Source organism: Oncorhynchus keta, chromosome 7 (genome assembly GCF_023373465.1).
Source record: "Oncorhynchus keta strain PuntledgeMale-10-30-2019 chromosome 7, Oket_V2, whole genome shotgun sequence".
In the NCBI taxonomy this organism is placed as follows: Eukaryota; Metazoa; Chordata; class Actinopteri; order Salmoniformes; family Salmonidae; genus Oncorhynchus; species Oncorhynchus keta.
In genome coordinates, this window is record NC_068427.1 from 53,630,040 (window position 1) to 53,643,459 (window position 13,420).

Genomic DNA, 13,420 nt, shown 5'->3' on the forward strand with positions numbered 1-13,420 from the left:
CTGAATCATTTTGACACCTCGATCTGAATTTGTCAATTTTTCACATTGCTTTGAGAGACACCTGTGCTCCTCTTTGACAAGACCAACCGACCCTCGATGCTATCAATGATCTGAGGAAGGATCTCTTCTCCAAGAGGTCATTCTCGGGGGAGGACCTCTCCACCCCCAACCTAAGCTGCACTGCTGCAACATTCATACCCCGAGCATGTCTACCAAACGAGCATTTGTTCAACAAGTCTAAAACCATCCAATCGGTATCTTCACCAACCGATTTTGGATGTTGCATGTTGTCTTTTATATTTGTGTTTTCAATATGTTTATTAAAATACTACAGACAATAAAGCTACATGTGATCACGTTACCAAAAAACAACCTCTCTGGCCCTCGTGTTAAGATGTCAGATATTCATTGAATGACACCTTTGTGTGCACTATGCAGATGGAGACTGTCAGGTCTGCATGTGAGAGGAGCTCTGTTTACCAAGGAGGTGTGTTCACCGCCAGTTTCTGGATCCTGTTCCCCACATTGTGTAAACATCTTCAGGTGAACTGCTGCCAATTGATATTCTATTGATATATAGAACACATACTGTAAGGCTGGTGATAGTTTCACAATGTCTTCTTGTAAACAACCAGATAGGAATACATTTACTGTAAATGCAAATTACACTTGGGGGGGATTGTTTTAAACAATTGGGAGTTTGAAAGTAAAGCTGTTCCCAGTGATAAAACCAGATCAGATTATGACATTATTCATGGGCAAACAATCATAAAGTCTGGGTCACCTCAAGCTACAGTCTGTCTGTTTTCTGTTCTCAGGAAAGAGCATGGCCCCAGCCAATAAAACTCCAGCTACGAGTCGCTCTCGACGCTGTTCTTCTCGCTCACATCGCCTCGTCTAACAACGATGTCTGTGTGCTTGAACGGTCCAATTCCCGACTGAGAGAGAAACTGCAACCCTTCCTAAAACCCATTCCAATGGAGGCCAAAGCCAAGTAAGTTGTTTGTTTTACCTTCTTCCAAACAAACGTACAACGTACAACGTACATGTATGTGTCAATATGAGGCATAGTTGTACACGTGTTTGTGGTGCAGCTTCCCGGGACACAGATTACATGCTTAGACTTGACCTGGACGAAAAAAATCATGTATGCTCAATGGAGAATCACTATTTAAATGTGCTTTTTTTTTTAGCGCAGGTTTAATCTGGACGCGGGAAACCGGCCCTCTATATAGACAATCCTATGTACATTTTGAAAATATTTACTGAATCTGATTATTTTGTCTACGTGTCAAGATCATTGTTCGACTTTCCAATAAAGAAACTGAATAGAGAAACTCAATAGAGAAACTGAATAGAGAGACTGAATAGAGAGACTGAATAGAGAAACTCAATAGAGAAACTCAATAGAGAAACTGAATAGAGAGACTGAATAGAGAGACTGAATAGAGAAACTCAATAGAGAGACTCAACAGAGAGACTCAATAGAGAGACTCAACAGAGAAACTCAATAGAGAAACTGAATAGAGAGACTGAATAGAGAAACTGAATAGAGAAACTCAATAGAGAGACTCAACAGAGAGACTCAATAGAGAGACTCAACAGAGAAACTCAATAGAGAGACTCACTAGAGAGACTCAATAGAGAAACTGAATAGAGAAACTCAATAGAGAGACTCAACAGAGAAACTCAATAGAGAGACTCAATAGAGAGACTCAATAGAGAAACTCAATAGAGAGACTCAACAGAGAAACTCAATAGAGAGACTCAATAGAGAGACTCAATAGAGAGACTCAACAGAGAAACTCAATAGAGAGACTCACTAGAGAGACTCAATAGAGAGACTCAATAGAGAGACTCAATAGAGAGACTCAATAGAGAGACTCAATAGAGAGACTCAATTGAGAGACTCAACAGAGAGACTCAATAGAGAGACTCAATAGAGAGACTCAATTGAGAGACTCAACAGAGAAACTCAATAGAGAGACTCACTAGAGAGACTCACTAGAGAGACTCAACAGAGAAACTCAATAGAGAGACTCAACAGAGAGACTCAATAGAAACTCAATAGAGAGACTCAACAGAGAAACTCAATAGAGAGACTCAACAGAGAAACTCAATAGAGACTCACTAGAGAGACTCAATAGAGAGACTCAATAGAGAAACTCAATAGAGAGACTCAACAGAGAAACTCAATAGAGACTCACTAGAGAGACTCAAGAGAGACTCAATAGAGAAACTCAATCAACAGAGAAACTCAATAGAAACTCAATAGAGACTCACTAGAGAGAGACTCAATAGAGAAACTCAATAGAGAGACTCAATAGAGAGACTCACTAGAGAGACTCACTAGAGAGACTCAACAGAGAAACTCAATAGAGAGACTCAACAGAGAGACTCAACAGAGAGACGATAAAAGCTATAGGATTCAACACTGTGCCATTGGTTCAGTCATTTACTCTATGTGAACTGGGGAGAGAGGGGCTCAAGTGGGAAAATATCAATATGCAGGGTAATATCAATAAGCAGGATAATTATGCAGCAAGGAAATTCAAACCACTGAAAGTCAAACAAGGGAGGATACAAGAGTGACTGATTGGCTGAGTGGACAGGAGGAACTGGAAGGTGTATTGTGAGACAGAGAGCAGGCAAACACTTTTGTTCAGACAGTGTATCAGAGAGTACTGTTTTAATACAACGTAGTGTTATTGGAAGCATTAGGATAGGAATCGGGATAGTGTGTTAATATCTCAGTTATCAGTGTGCCAGGGACTCCTGGGCATATTGTCCTGTCAAAATGGACAAGGATCCATCAGGTCACAGTGGCAGTCCAGCCACACACAGGTAAGATCTTAAAAATAACAACTTTCAACCTCTGCAAATTGCTATGTTAGTTCGAACAGTGTTTCTCAAATCCCGTTATGGTGTACCCCCAGGGATGTACAGGTTTATTCCATCCCAGTATGGGGTACCCCCAGGGATGTACAGGTTTATTCCAGCCCAGTATGGTGTACCCCCAGGGATGTACAGGTTTATTCCAGCCCAGTATGGTGTACCCCCAGGGATGTATAGGTTTATTCCAGCCCAGTATGGTGTACCCCCAGGGATGTACAGGTTTATTCCAGCCCAGTATGGTGTACCCCCAGGGATGTACAGGTTTATTCCAGCCCAGTACCCCAGGGTACAGGTCCAGCCCAGTATGGTGTCAGGGATGTATAGGTTTATTCCAGCCCAGTATGGGGTACCCCCAGGGATGTATAGGTTTATTCCAGCCCAGTAGTATGTATAGGTTTATTCCAGCCCAGGGTACCCCCAGGGATGTACAGGATTGTATGGTGTAGGGATGTTTATTCCAGCCCAGTATGGGGTACCCCCAGGGATGTACAGGTTTATTCCAGCCCAGTATGGTGTACCCCCAGGGATGTACAGGTTTATTCCAGCCCAGTATGGTGTACCCCAGGGATGTACAGGTTTATTCCAGCCCAGTATGGTGTACCCCCAGGGATGTACAGGTTTATTCCAGCCCAGTATGGGGTCCAGCCCCCCAGGGATGTACAGGTTTATTCCAGCCCAGTATGGGGTGCCCCCAGGGGATGTTTACAGGTTTATTCCAGCCCAGTATGGTGTACCCCAGGGATGTACAGGTTTATTCCAGCCCAGTATGGTGTACCCCCAGGGATGTATAGGTTTATTCCAGCCCAGTATGGGGTACCCCAGGGATGTATAGGTTTATTCCAGCCCAGTATGGGGTACCCCAGGGATGTACAGGTTTATTCCAGCCCAGTATGGGGTACCCCCAGGGATGTACAGGTTTATTCCATGGGGTACCCCCCCAGGTTTATTCCATGGCATGGGGTACCCCAGGGATGTACAGGTTTATTCCAGCCCAGTATGGGGTACCCCCAGGGATGTACAGGTTTATTCCAGCCCAGTATGGGGTACCCCCAGGGATGTACAGGTTTATTCCAGCCCAGTATGGGGTACCCCAGGGATGTACAGGTTTATTCCAGCCCAGTATGGGGTACCCCCAGGGATGTACAGGTTTATTCCAGCCCAGTATGGGGTACCCCCAGGGATGTACAGGTTTATTCCATCCCAGTATGGTGTACCCCAGGGATGTACAGGTTTATTCCAGCCCAGTATGGTGTACCCCCAGGGATGTACAGGTTTATTCCATCCCAGTATGGTGTACCCCCAGGGATGTACAGGTTTATTCCATCCCAGTATGGTGTACCCCCAGGGATGTATAGGTTTATTCCAGCCCAGTATGGTGTACCCCCAGGGATGTACAGGTTTATTCCAGCCCAGTATGGTGTACCCCCAGGGATGTACAGGTTTATTCCAGCCCAGTATGGTGTACCCCCAGGGATGTATAGGTTTATTCCAGCCCAGTATGGGGTACCCCCAGGGATGTATAGGTTTATTCCAGCCCAGTATGGTGTACCCCCAGGGATGTACAGGTTTATTCCAGCCCAGTATGGTGTACCCCCAGGGATGTATAGGTTTATTCCAGCCCAGTATGGTGTACCCCCAGGGATGTATAGGTTTATTCCAGCCCAGTATGGTGTACCCCCAGGGATGTATAGGTTTATTCCATCCCAGTATGGGGTACCCCCAGGGATGTACAGGTTTATTCCATCCCAGTATGGTGTACCCCCAGGGATGTACAGGTTTATTCCAGCCCAGTATGGTGTACCCCCAGGGATGTACAGGTTTATTCCAGCCCAGTATGGGGTACCCCCAGGGATGTATAGGTTTATTCCAGCCCAGTATGGTGTACCCCCAGGGATGTATAGGTTTATTCCATCCCAGTATGGTGTACCCCCAGGGATGTACAGGTTTATTCCATCCCAGTATGGTGTACCCCCAGGGATGTATAGGTTTATTCCATCCCAGCACTAGCACTTTTGATTCGACTACTCAACTCATCATCAAGCCCTTGATTAGTTGAACCAGGTGCGCTATTTAAAAGATCAGGTCCTGATCTTTTGAATCCCTGCTTTTTAAATCTGGCAGCTGATTTCATAGCTGAATGTAACGACTGTTGGTTGGAAGAAGGTGAGGACCAAGGTGCAGCGTGGTACGTGTTCGTCATTTATTAAATAGAACTGAACAATTAATACAAAGTAACAAAAGAACAACTGAAACAGCTCCACTAGGTGCAAAACACACGAAACAGAAAGCAACTACCTGCAAACACAGGTGGGAACAGGCTACCTAAGTGTGTGGTTCTCAATCAGAGACAACGATAGACAGCTGCCTCTGATTGGGAAACATACCAGGCCAAACAGATAGAAATACAAAACATAGAATGCCCACCCCATCTCACGCCCTGATCAAACCAAAATAGAGACGTAAAAAAGGAACTAAGGTCAGGACTTGACACTGAACCACTTTACATCTCTGTTCAATCTAGCCCTGGAATGTAATGAAATTCCAAAGATCTGGATATCGGCATTTGTCCTACCACTTTTAAAAGGGGGGGATCCAACTCTTTTAAATAATTATAGGCCAATCTCAAAGCTGTCACCCCTGGTGAAAATACTTGAAACCCTTGTAAGTGAATAATATAATATAATAATATATGCCATTTAGCAGACGCTTTTATCCAAAGCGACTTACAGTCATGTGTGCATACATTCTACGTATGGGTGGTCCCGGGGATCGAACCCACTACCCTGGCGTTACAAGCGCCATGCTCTACCAACTGAGCTACAGAAGGACCACTGAACAGCCCAATGGCCCCCCAATGGTGGAACAAACTCCCTCACGACGCCAGGACAGCGGAGTCAACCTTCCGGAGACACCTGAAACCCCACCTCTTTAAGGAATACCTAGGATAGGATAAGTAATCCTTCTCACCCCTAAAAGATTTAGATGCACTATTGTAAAGTGGCTGTTCCACTGGATGTCATAGGTGAATGCACCAATTTGTAAGTCGCTCTGGATAAGAGCGTCTGCTAAATGACTTAAATGTAAATGTAAATGTAAGCTAAGAGTTATTTATTTACTAGCTCTATTTTATCAATGTACCAATCGGGCTTCAGGAAGAAGCATAGCACAATTACCACAGCCATTAAGGTTTTAAACGATATCACTGCAGCCATTGACAAAAAAACACCACTGTGTCTCAGTTTTTCTTGATCTCTCTAAGGCTTTTGATACAGTTGATCATGCTATATACTAAGGCAGAGATTGTCGAGTGTAGGTCTTTCGGAGCATGAAGTTGCATGGTTTGCTAACTGTCTGATAGAACTCAGTGCACTCAATTTGATGGGCTTATGTCTGTTAAATTGTCTGTCCTTAATGGTGTGCCCCAAGGCGCTGTACTCGGTCCTCTCTGATTTAGACAAAAATGTCAAAAATGCACAACTTCATTTTTATGCTGATGATAATGTTATCTACTGTTGTGCCTCGTCTCTTACAAAAGCTTTCCAGAACATGCAAACTGCTTTTTCTACTGTTCAACATACCTTATCCTCAATACTGACAAAACTAAACTAATTGTGTTTTCTAATGTAAGAAATAGACCTCTGAACCTTTCGCCTATTACTACCTGTCAGGGCAAGGAGATTGAGGTTGTAACCTCATATAAATATCTTGGAATTTTAATTGATGACAGCCTCTCTTTTAAATTGCATATTCAACAACTTACAAAAGAATTGAAGCTGAAATTGGGATTTTATTTTAGGAATAAGGCCTGTTTTTCTTTTGAAGCCAGAAGGAGGCTAGTATCAGCTACATTTATGCCTTTACTAGACTATGGGGATATTTTATATATGAATGCTTCTGCTCAGTGTTTGAGATCAATTGACACTCTTTATCGTGGCACTTTGAGATTTATTTTAAACTGCAAAACCCTTATTCACCACTGCACTTTGTATACCAGGGTTGGCTGTCCTTCTCTAGTCACTCGTAGGCTCAGTCACTGGTATACTTTTATTTACAAAGACATTTTGGGTTTACTATCTTTTTATTTGTGCATTTTTATTGTTCAGAAATGTGGTGGGTCGTCTCTTCGTTCGCTGGACTTTATCCTGCTAACTGTTCCAAATGTCCGAAACTGAATTTGGTGAAAGGGCTTTTATGTCCTCTGCACCATCGTCTTGGAACACCTTACAAAATACTTTTAAACTGGAAGAACTTCTCCCAATTGGTGTTTTTAAATCACTGATGAAGGATTTTGAGGCTGATTCCCTGACCTGTCAATGTTTCTAATTTGCTGGTTTACACAATTTTTCATGTTGTCTGTCTGTAATCTTTTTGTAATGACTTAGTGCTGCCTATCTTGGCCAGGGCGCTCTTGAAAAAGAGACTTTAATCTCAATGAGCCCTTCTTGGTTAAATAAAGGTTAAATAAATCCAATTAATCAAATTTAGCTGAGTAAAAAATGTTGAGAATCACAGGATTTACAAACATCTTCCTGCTGTATTCCATCCTGTGAATTAGCCTTGTCTTCATGTATTCAGGTAACATCCTCTGTGTATGTGTGTTGGTATGTATTATGTGTGATTAAGGTGTACTGCTGTTCATGAGTGAGAGTGGGAAGGGTTCTAATGTCTAATGTTCTTTACAGGAAGGGGAAGGGTTCTAATGTCTAATGAGGTCTACAGGGAGGGGAAGGGTTCTAATGTCTAATGAGGTCTACAGGAAGGGGAAGGGTTCTAATGTCTAATGTTCTTTACAGGAAGGGGAAGGGTTCTAATGTCTAATGTTCTTTACAGGGAGGGGAAGGGTTCTAATGTCTAATGTTCTTTACAGGAAGGGGAAGGGTTCTAATGTCTAATGTTCTTTACAGGGAGGGGAAGGGTTCTAATGTCTAATGATCTTTACAGGAAGGGGAAGGGTTCTAATGTCTAATGAGGTCTACATGAAGGGGAAGGGTTCTAATGTCTAATGTGGTCTACAGGGAGGGGAAGGGTTCTAATGTCTAATGATCTTTACAGGAAGGGGAAGGGTTCTAATGTCTAATTAGGTCTACAGGAAGGGGAAGGGTTCTAATGTCTAATGTGGTCTACAGGGAGGGGAAGGGGTCTAATGTCTACTGTGGTCTACAGGGAGGGGAAGGGTTCTAATGTCTAATGAGGTCTACAGGGAGGGGAAGGGTTCTAATGTCTAATGTGGTCTACAGGGAGGGGAAGGGTTCTAATGTCTAATGTGGTCTACAGGGAGGGGAAGGGTTCTAATGTCTAATGTGGTCTACAGGGAGGGGAAGGGTTCTAATGTTGTCTACAGGAAGTGTAAGGGGTCTCATGTCTAATGTTTTCTACAGGAAGGGGAAGGGGATGTTCGGGCTGAAAGTGAAGAAGAGGAAGAAGACAGTCACCACATCTGATCTCGTCTTGGCCAATAAAGCAGCTCTAGGTACGGCCTTGAAAACAAACACTCTGTTGTAAACAGTAAGAGCAGATTGTGATTGGAGATATCTGCATACCAAATGGCTCACTATTCCCTATGTAGTGCACTAGTGTCGACCAGGGCCCATAGGGTAGTGCACTAGTTTAGACCGGGGCCCATAGGGTAGTGCACTAGTTTCGACCGGGACCCATAGGGTAGTGCACTAGTGTCGACCGAGGCCCATAGGGTAGTGCACTACTGTCGACCGGGGCCCATAGGGTAGTGCACTAGTGTCGACCAGGGCCCATAGGGTAGTGCACTACTGTCGACCGGGGCCCATAGGGTAGTGCACTAGTTTCGACCGGGGCCCATAGGGTAGTGCACTAGTTTCGACCAGGGCCCATAGGGTAGTGCACTACTGTCGACCGGGGCCCATTGAGGTAGTGCACTACTGTCGACCGGGGCCCGTTGGGGTAGTGCACTAGTGATCAAATAGTCACATCTGCGTACCAAATGGTTCACTATTCCCTACGTCGTGCACTAGTTTCGACCACACAGTCAGCTCCAGCTGATCAAACAGTCGTGTGCTTCTGTATTCATGGAGTATTTGCTGTAGGATTTGCTGTATGTCCTGTCGGCACATGTGATCATGTACCCTCCTGATATTTAAAACATCACGGGTCACTTACTTTTAAACATGCAGTGCCAGTTTACCAGCTACAGATCGAGCTCAGTCTAGTTATTTCAGATTGAACAGGTATGGCCAGAGAATGATGGTCCTCCCCCATCTTATTCTGCTTCCTCTCAATGTTTCGTCCTACTAGGGAATGTTTCCTTGTCAACGTTGTTGTGTCATGCCCTGACAGATGGTGCAGAGCCAGAGGGCAATGCTGAGGTCACTGGCCTGTTAGAAGGACAGTACCCCGACGATGGTCAGCCTGGCCCTTCGGGAACCACACCTGTCAGACAGCTACCCCAGACCAAGAGGTACATCATGTTTTTAATGTATTGTGTGTTGTGTTGTGTTGTGTTGTGTTGTGTTGTGTTGTGTTGTGTTGTATTGTATTGTGTTGTGTTGTGTTGTATTGTGTGTTGTATTGTATTGTGTGTTGTGTGTGTTGTGTTGTGTTGTGTTGTATTGTGTTGTGTTGTATTGTTGTATTGTGTGTTGTATTGTATTGTGTGTTGTATTGTATTGTGTGTTGTGTTGTATTGTGTGTTGTGTTGTATTGTGTTGTGTTGTGTTGTGTTGTGTTGTATTGTGTTATATTGTGTTGTATTGTGTTGTATTGTGTGTTGTATTGTGTTGTATTGTGTGTTGTGTTGTGTTGTACTGTGTTGTATTGTGTGTTGTGTTGTGTTGTGTTGTGTTGTATTGTGTGTTGTATTGTGTGTTGTATTGTGTTGTATTGTGTGTTGTGTTGTGTTGTATTGTGTTGTATTGTGTGTTGTATTGTGTTGTGTTGTGTGTTGTATTGTATTGTGTTGTGTTGTGTTTGTGTTGTATTGTATTGTGTTGTATTGTGTGTTGTGTGTGTTGTATTGTGTTGTGTTGTGTGTTGTATTGTATTGTATTGTGTTGTGTTGTATTGTATTGTGTTGTGTTGTGTGTTGTATTGTATTGTATTGTATTGTGTTGTGTTGTGTGTTGTATTGTGTTGTATTGTGTGTTGTATTGTGTTGTGTTGTGTGTTGTATTGTATTGTGTTGTGTTGTATTGTGTTGTATTGTGTTGTATTGTGTTGTTGTGTTGTATTGTGTTGTATTGTGTTGTATTGTGTTGTATTGTGTGTTGTGTTGTGTTGTGTTGTGTGTTGTGTTGTGTTGTATTGTGTTGTATTGTGTTGTATTGTGTTGTATTGTGTTGTGTTGTATTGTATTGTATTGTGTTGTGTTGTGTGTTGTGTTGTGTTGTTGTGTGTTGTGTTGTGTTGTGTTGTGTTGTGTTGTATTGTGTTGTATTGTTGTTGTGTTGTATTGTGTTGTGTTGTATTGTGTGTTGTGTTGTGTTGTATTGTATTGTATTGTGTTGTATTTGTGTTGTATTGTGTATTGTTGTGTTGTGTTGTGTTGTATTGTGTTGTATTGTGTGTTGTGTTGTGTTGTGTTGTATTGTGTTGTATTGTGTTGTGTTGTGTTGTGTTGTGTTGTGTTGTATTGTGTTGTATTGTGTTGTATTGTGTTGTATTGTGTTGTGTTGTGTTGTATTGTATTGTGTTGTGTTGTGTTGTATTGTGTTGTATTGTGTTGTGTTGTGTTGTGTTGTATTGTGTTGTGTTGTGTTGTATTGTGTTGTATTGTATTGTGTTGTATTGTGTTGTGTTGTGTATTGTGTTGTATTGTGTTGTGTTGTGTTGTGTTGTATTGTGTTGTGTTGTGTGTTGTATTGTGTTGTGTTGTGTTGTGTTGTATTGTGTTGTAATGTGTTGTGTTGTATTGTGTGTTGTGTGTGTTGTGTTGTATTGTATTGTATGTTGTGTTGTATTGTGTGTTGTATTGTGTGTTGTGTTGTATTGTATTGTGTTGTGTTGTATTGTGTGTTGTGTTGTATTGTGTTGTATTGTATTGTGTGTTGTATTGTGTGTTGTGTTGTGTTTATTGTTGTATTGTGTTGTGTTGTATTGTGTTGTAATTGTGTGTGTTGTGTTGTGTTGTATTGTATTGTATTGTATTGTGTTGTATTGTGTTGTGTTTGTGTTTGTATTGTTGTGTTGTGTTGTATTGTGTTGTATTGTGTGTTGTGTTGTGTTGTGTTGTATTGTATTGTATTGTGTTGTTGTATTGTATTTGTGTTGTGTTGTGTTGTGTTGTATTGTATTGTGTTGTATTGTGTTGTATTGTGTGTTGTGTTGTATTGTATTGTATGTTGTGTTGTATTGTGTTGTGTTGTGTGTTGTGTTGTGTTGTGTTTGTATTGTGTTGTGTTGTATTGTGTTGTGTGTTGTGTTGTATTGTGTTGTATTGTGTTGTGTTGTATTGTGTGTTGTGTTGTGTTGTGTTGTATTGTGTTGTGTTGTATTGTGTTGTATTGTGTGTTGTGTTGTATTGTGTTGTGTTGTGTTGTGTTGTGTTGTGTTGTATTGTGTTGTGTTGTATTGTGTGTTGTGTTGTATTGTATTGTGTTGTGTTGTATTGTTGTGTTGTGTTGTGTTGTGTTGTGTTGTGTTGTGTTGTGTTGTATTGTATTGTGTGTTGTGTTGTGTTGTGTTGTATTGTGTGTTGTGTTGTGTTGTGTTGTATTGTGTTGTGTTTGTATTGTGTGTTGTGTTGTGTTGTATTGTGTATTGTGTTGTGTTGTATTGTGTGTTGTGTTGTGTTGTGTTGTATTGTGTTGTATTGTGTGTTGTATTTGTATTGTGTTGTATTTGTGTTGTGTTGTATTGTGTTGTGTTGTATTGTGTTGTATTGTGTTGTGTTGTGTTGTATTGTATTGTATTGTGTTGTGTTGTATTGTATTGTGTTGTGTTGTGTTGTGTTGTGTTGTATTGTGTGTGTGTTGTATTGTGTGTTGTGTTGTATTGTGTTGTGTTGTGTTGTGTTGTGTTGTATTGTGTTGTGTTGTATTGTGTGTGTTGTGTTGTGTTGTGTTGTATTGTGTTGTATTGTGTTGTATTGTATTGTATTGTGTGTGTGTGTGTTGTGTTGTGTTGTGTTGTATTGTATTGTGTGTTGTATTGTGTGTTGTGTTGTGTTGTGTTGTGTTGTGTTGTGTGTTTTGTGTTGTGTTGTGTTGTGTTGTATTGTGTTGTGTTGTGTTGTATTGTGTTGTGTTGTATTGTGTTGTGTTGTGTTGTGTGTTGTATTGTGTGTTGTGTTGTGTTGTGTTGTGTTGTGTTGTATTGTTGTATTGTGTTGTATTGTGTTGTGTTGTATTGTGTTGTGTTGTGTTGTATTGTGTGTTGTGTTGTGTTGTGTTGTGTTGTGTTGTGTTGTATGTGTGTGTTGTGTTGTGTTGTGTTGTATTGTGTTGTATTGTGTTGTTGTGTTGTATTGTGTTTGTGTTGTGTTGTATTGTGTGTTGTGTTGTGTTGTATTGTGTTGTGTTGTATTGTGTGTTGTGTTGTATTGTGTGTTGTGTTGTATTGTGTGTTGTGTTGTGTGTTGTGTTGTGTTGTATTGTGTATTGTGTTGTATTGTGTTGTATTGTGTTGTATGTATTGTGTGTTGTGTTGTGTTGTGTTGTGTTGTGTTGTGTTGTGTTGTATTGTGTGTATTGTGTTGTGTTGTATTGTGTGTTGTGTTGTGTTGTGTTGTTGTATTGTGTGTTGTGTGTGTTGTGTTGTATTGTGTTGTGTTGTATTGTGTTGTTTGTTTGTGTTGTATTGTATTGTGTTGTGTTGTATTGTGTGTGTTGTATTGTGTTGTGTTGTGTGTTGTGTTGTGTTGTGTTGTATTGTGTTGTATTGTGTTGTGTTGTGTTGTGTTGTGTGTGTATTGTGTTGTGTTGTGTTGTGTATTGTGTTGTGTTGTGTTGTATTGTGTGTTGTATTGTGTTATATTGTGTTGTATGTGTGTGTTGTGTTGTGTTGTATTGTGTTGTGTTGTGTTGTGTTGTATTGTATTGTATTGTGTTGTATTGTATTGTGTTGTATTGTGTTGTATTGTGTTGTGTTGTGTTGTATTGTGTTGTATTGTGTTGTGTTGTGTTGTGTTGTATTGTGTTGATTATTGTGTGTTGTATTGTGTTATATTGTGTTGTATTGTATTGTATGTGTTGTATTGTATTGTGTTGTATTGTGTATTGTGTTGTGTTGTATGTGTGTTGTGTTGTTGTGTTGTGTTGTGTTGTTGTGTTGTGTTTGTGTTGTATTGTGTTGTATTGTGTTGTATTGTGTTGTATTGTGTGTTGTGTTGTATTGTATTGTGTTGTATTGTGTTGTATTGTATTGTATTGTATTGTGTTGTGTTGTGTTGTATTGTGTGTATTGTGTTGTGTTGTGTTGTGTTGTGTTGTATTGTATTGTATTTGTGTTATTGTGTTGTATTGTGTTGTGTTGTGTTGTGTTGTATTGTGTTGTTTTGTGTTGTGTTGTGTTGTATTGTGTTGTATTGTGTTGTGTTGTGTTGTGTTGTATTGTATTG

At 41.0% G+C, this 13,420-nt stretch overlaps 1 protein-coding gene across 1 annotated transcript in view; it reads left to right on the forward strand.

Moving 5' to 3' along the window:
* The first annotated feature begins 764 nt into the window (after nt 1-764).
* The window catches only part of LOC118378542 (fer-1-like protein 6), a 31,277-nt gene continuing 18,621 nt past the window's right edge, over nt 765-13,420 (forward strand). The window contains exons 1-3 of the mRNA XM_052521823.1: nt 765-994; nt 8,274-8,365; nt 9,205-9,325. Of these exons, the coding sequence (XP_052377783.1) occupies nt 978-994; nt 8,274-8,365; nt 9,205-9,325 (230 nt within the window). The 5' untranslated portion in view covers nt 765-977. The remainder of the gene's footprint in view (nt 995-8,273; nt 8,366-9,204; nt 9,326-13,420) is intronic.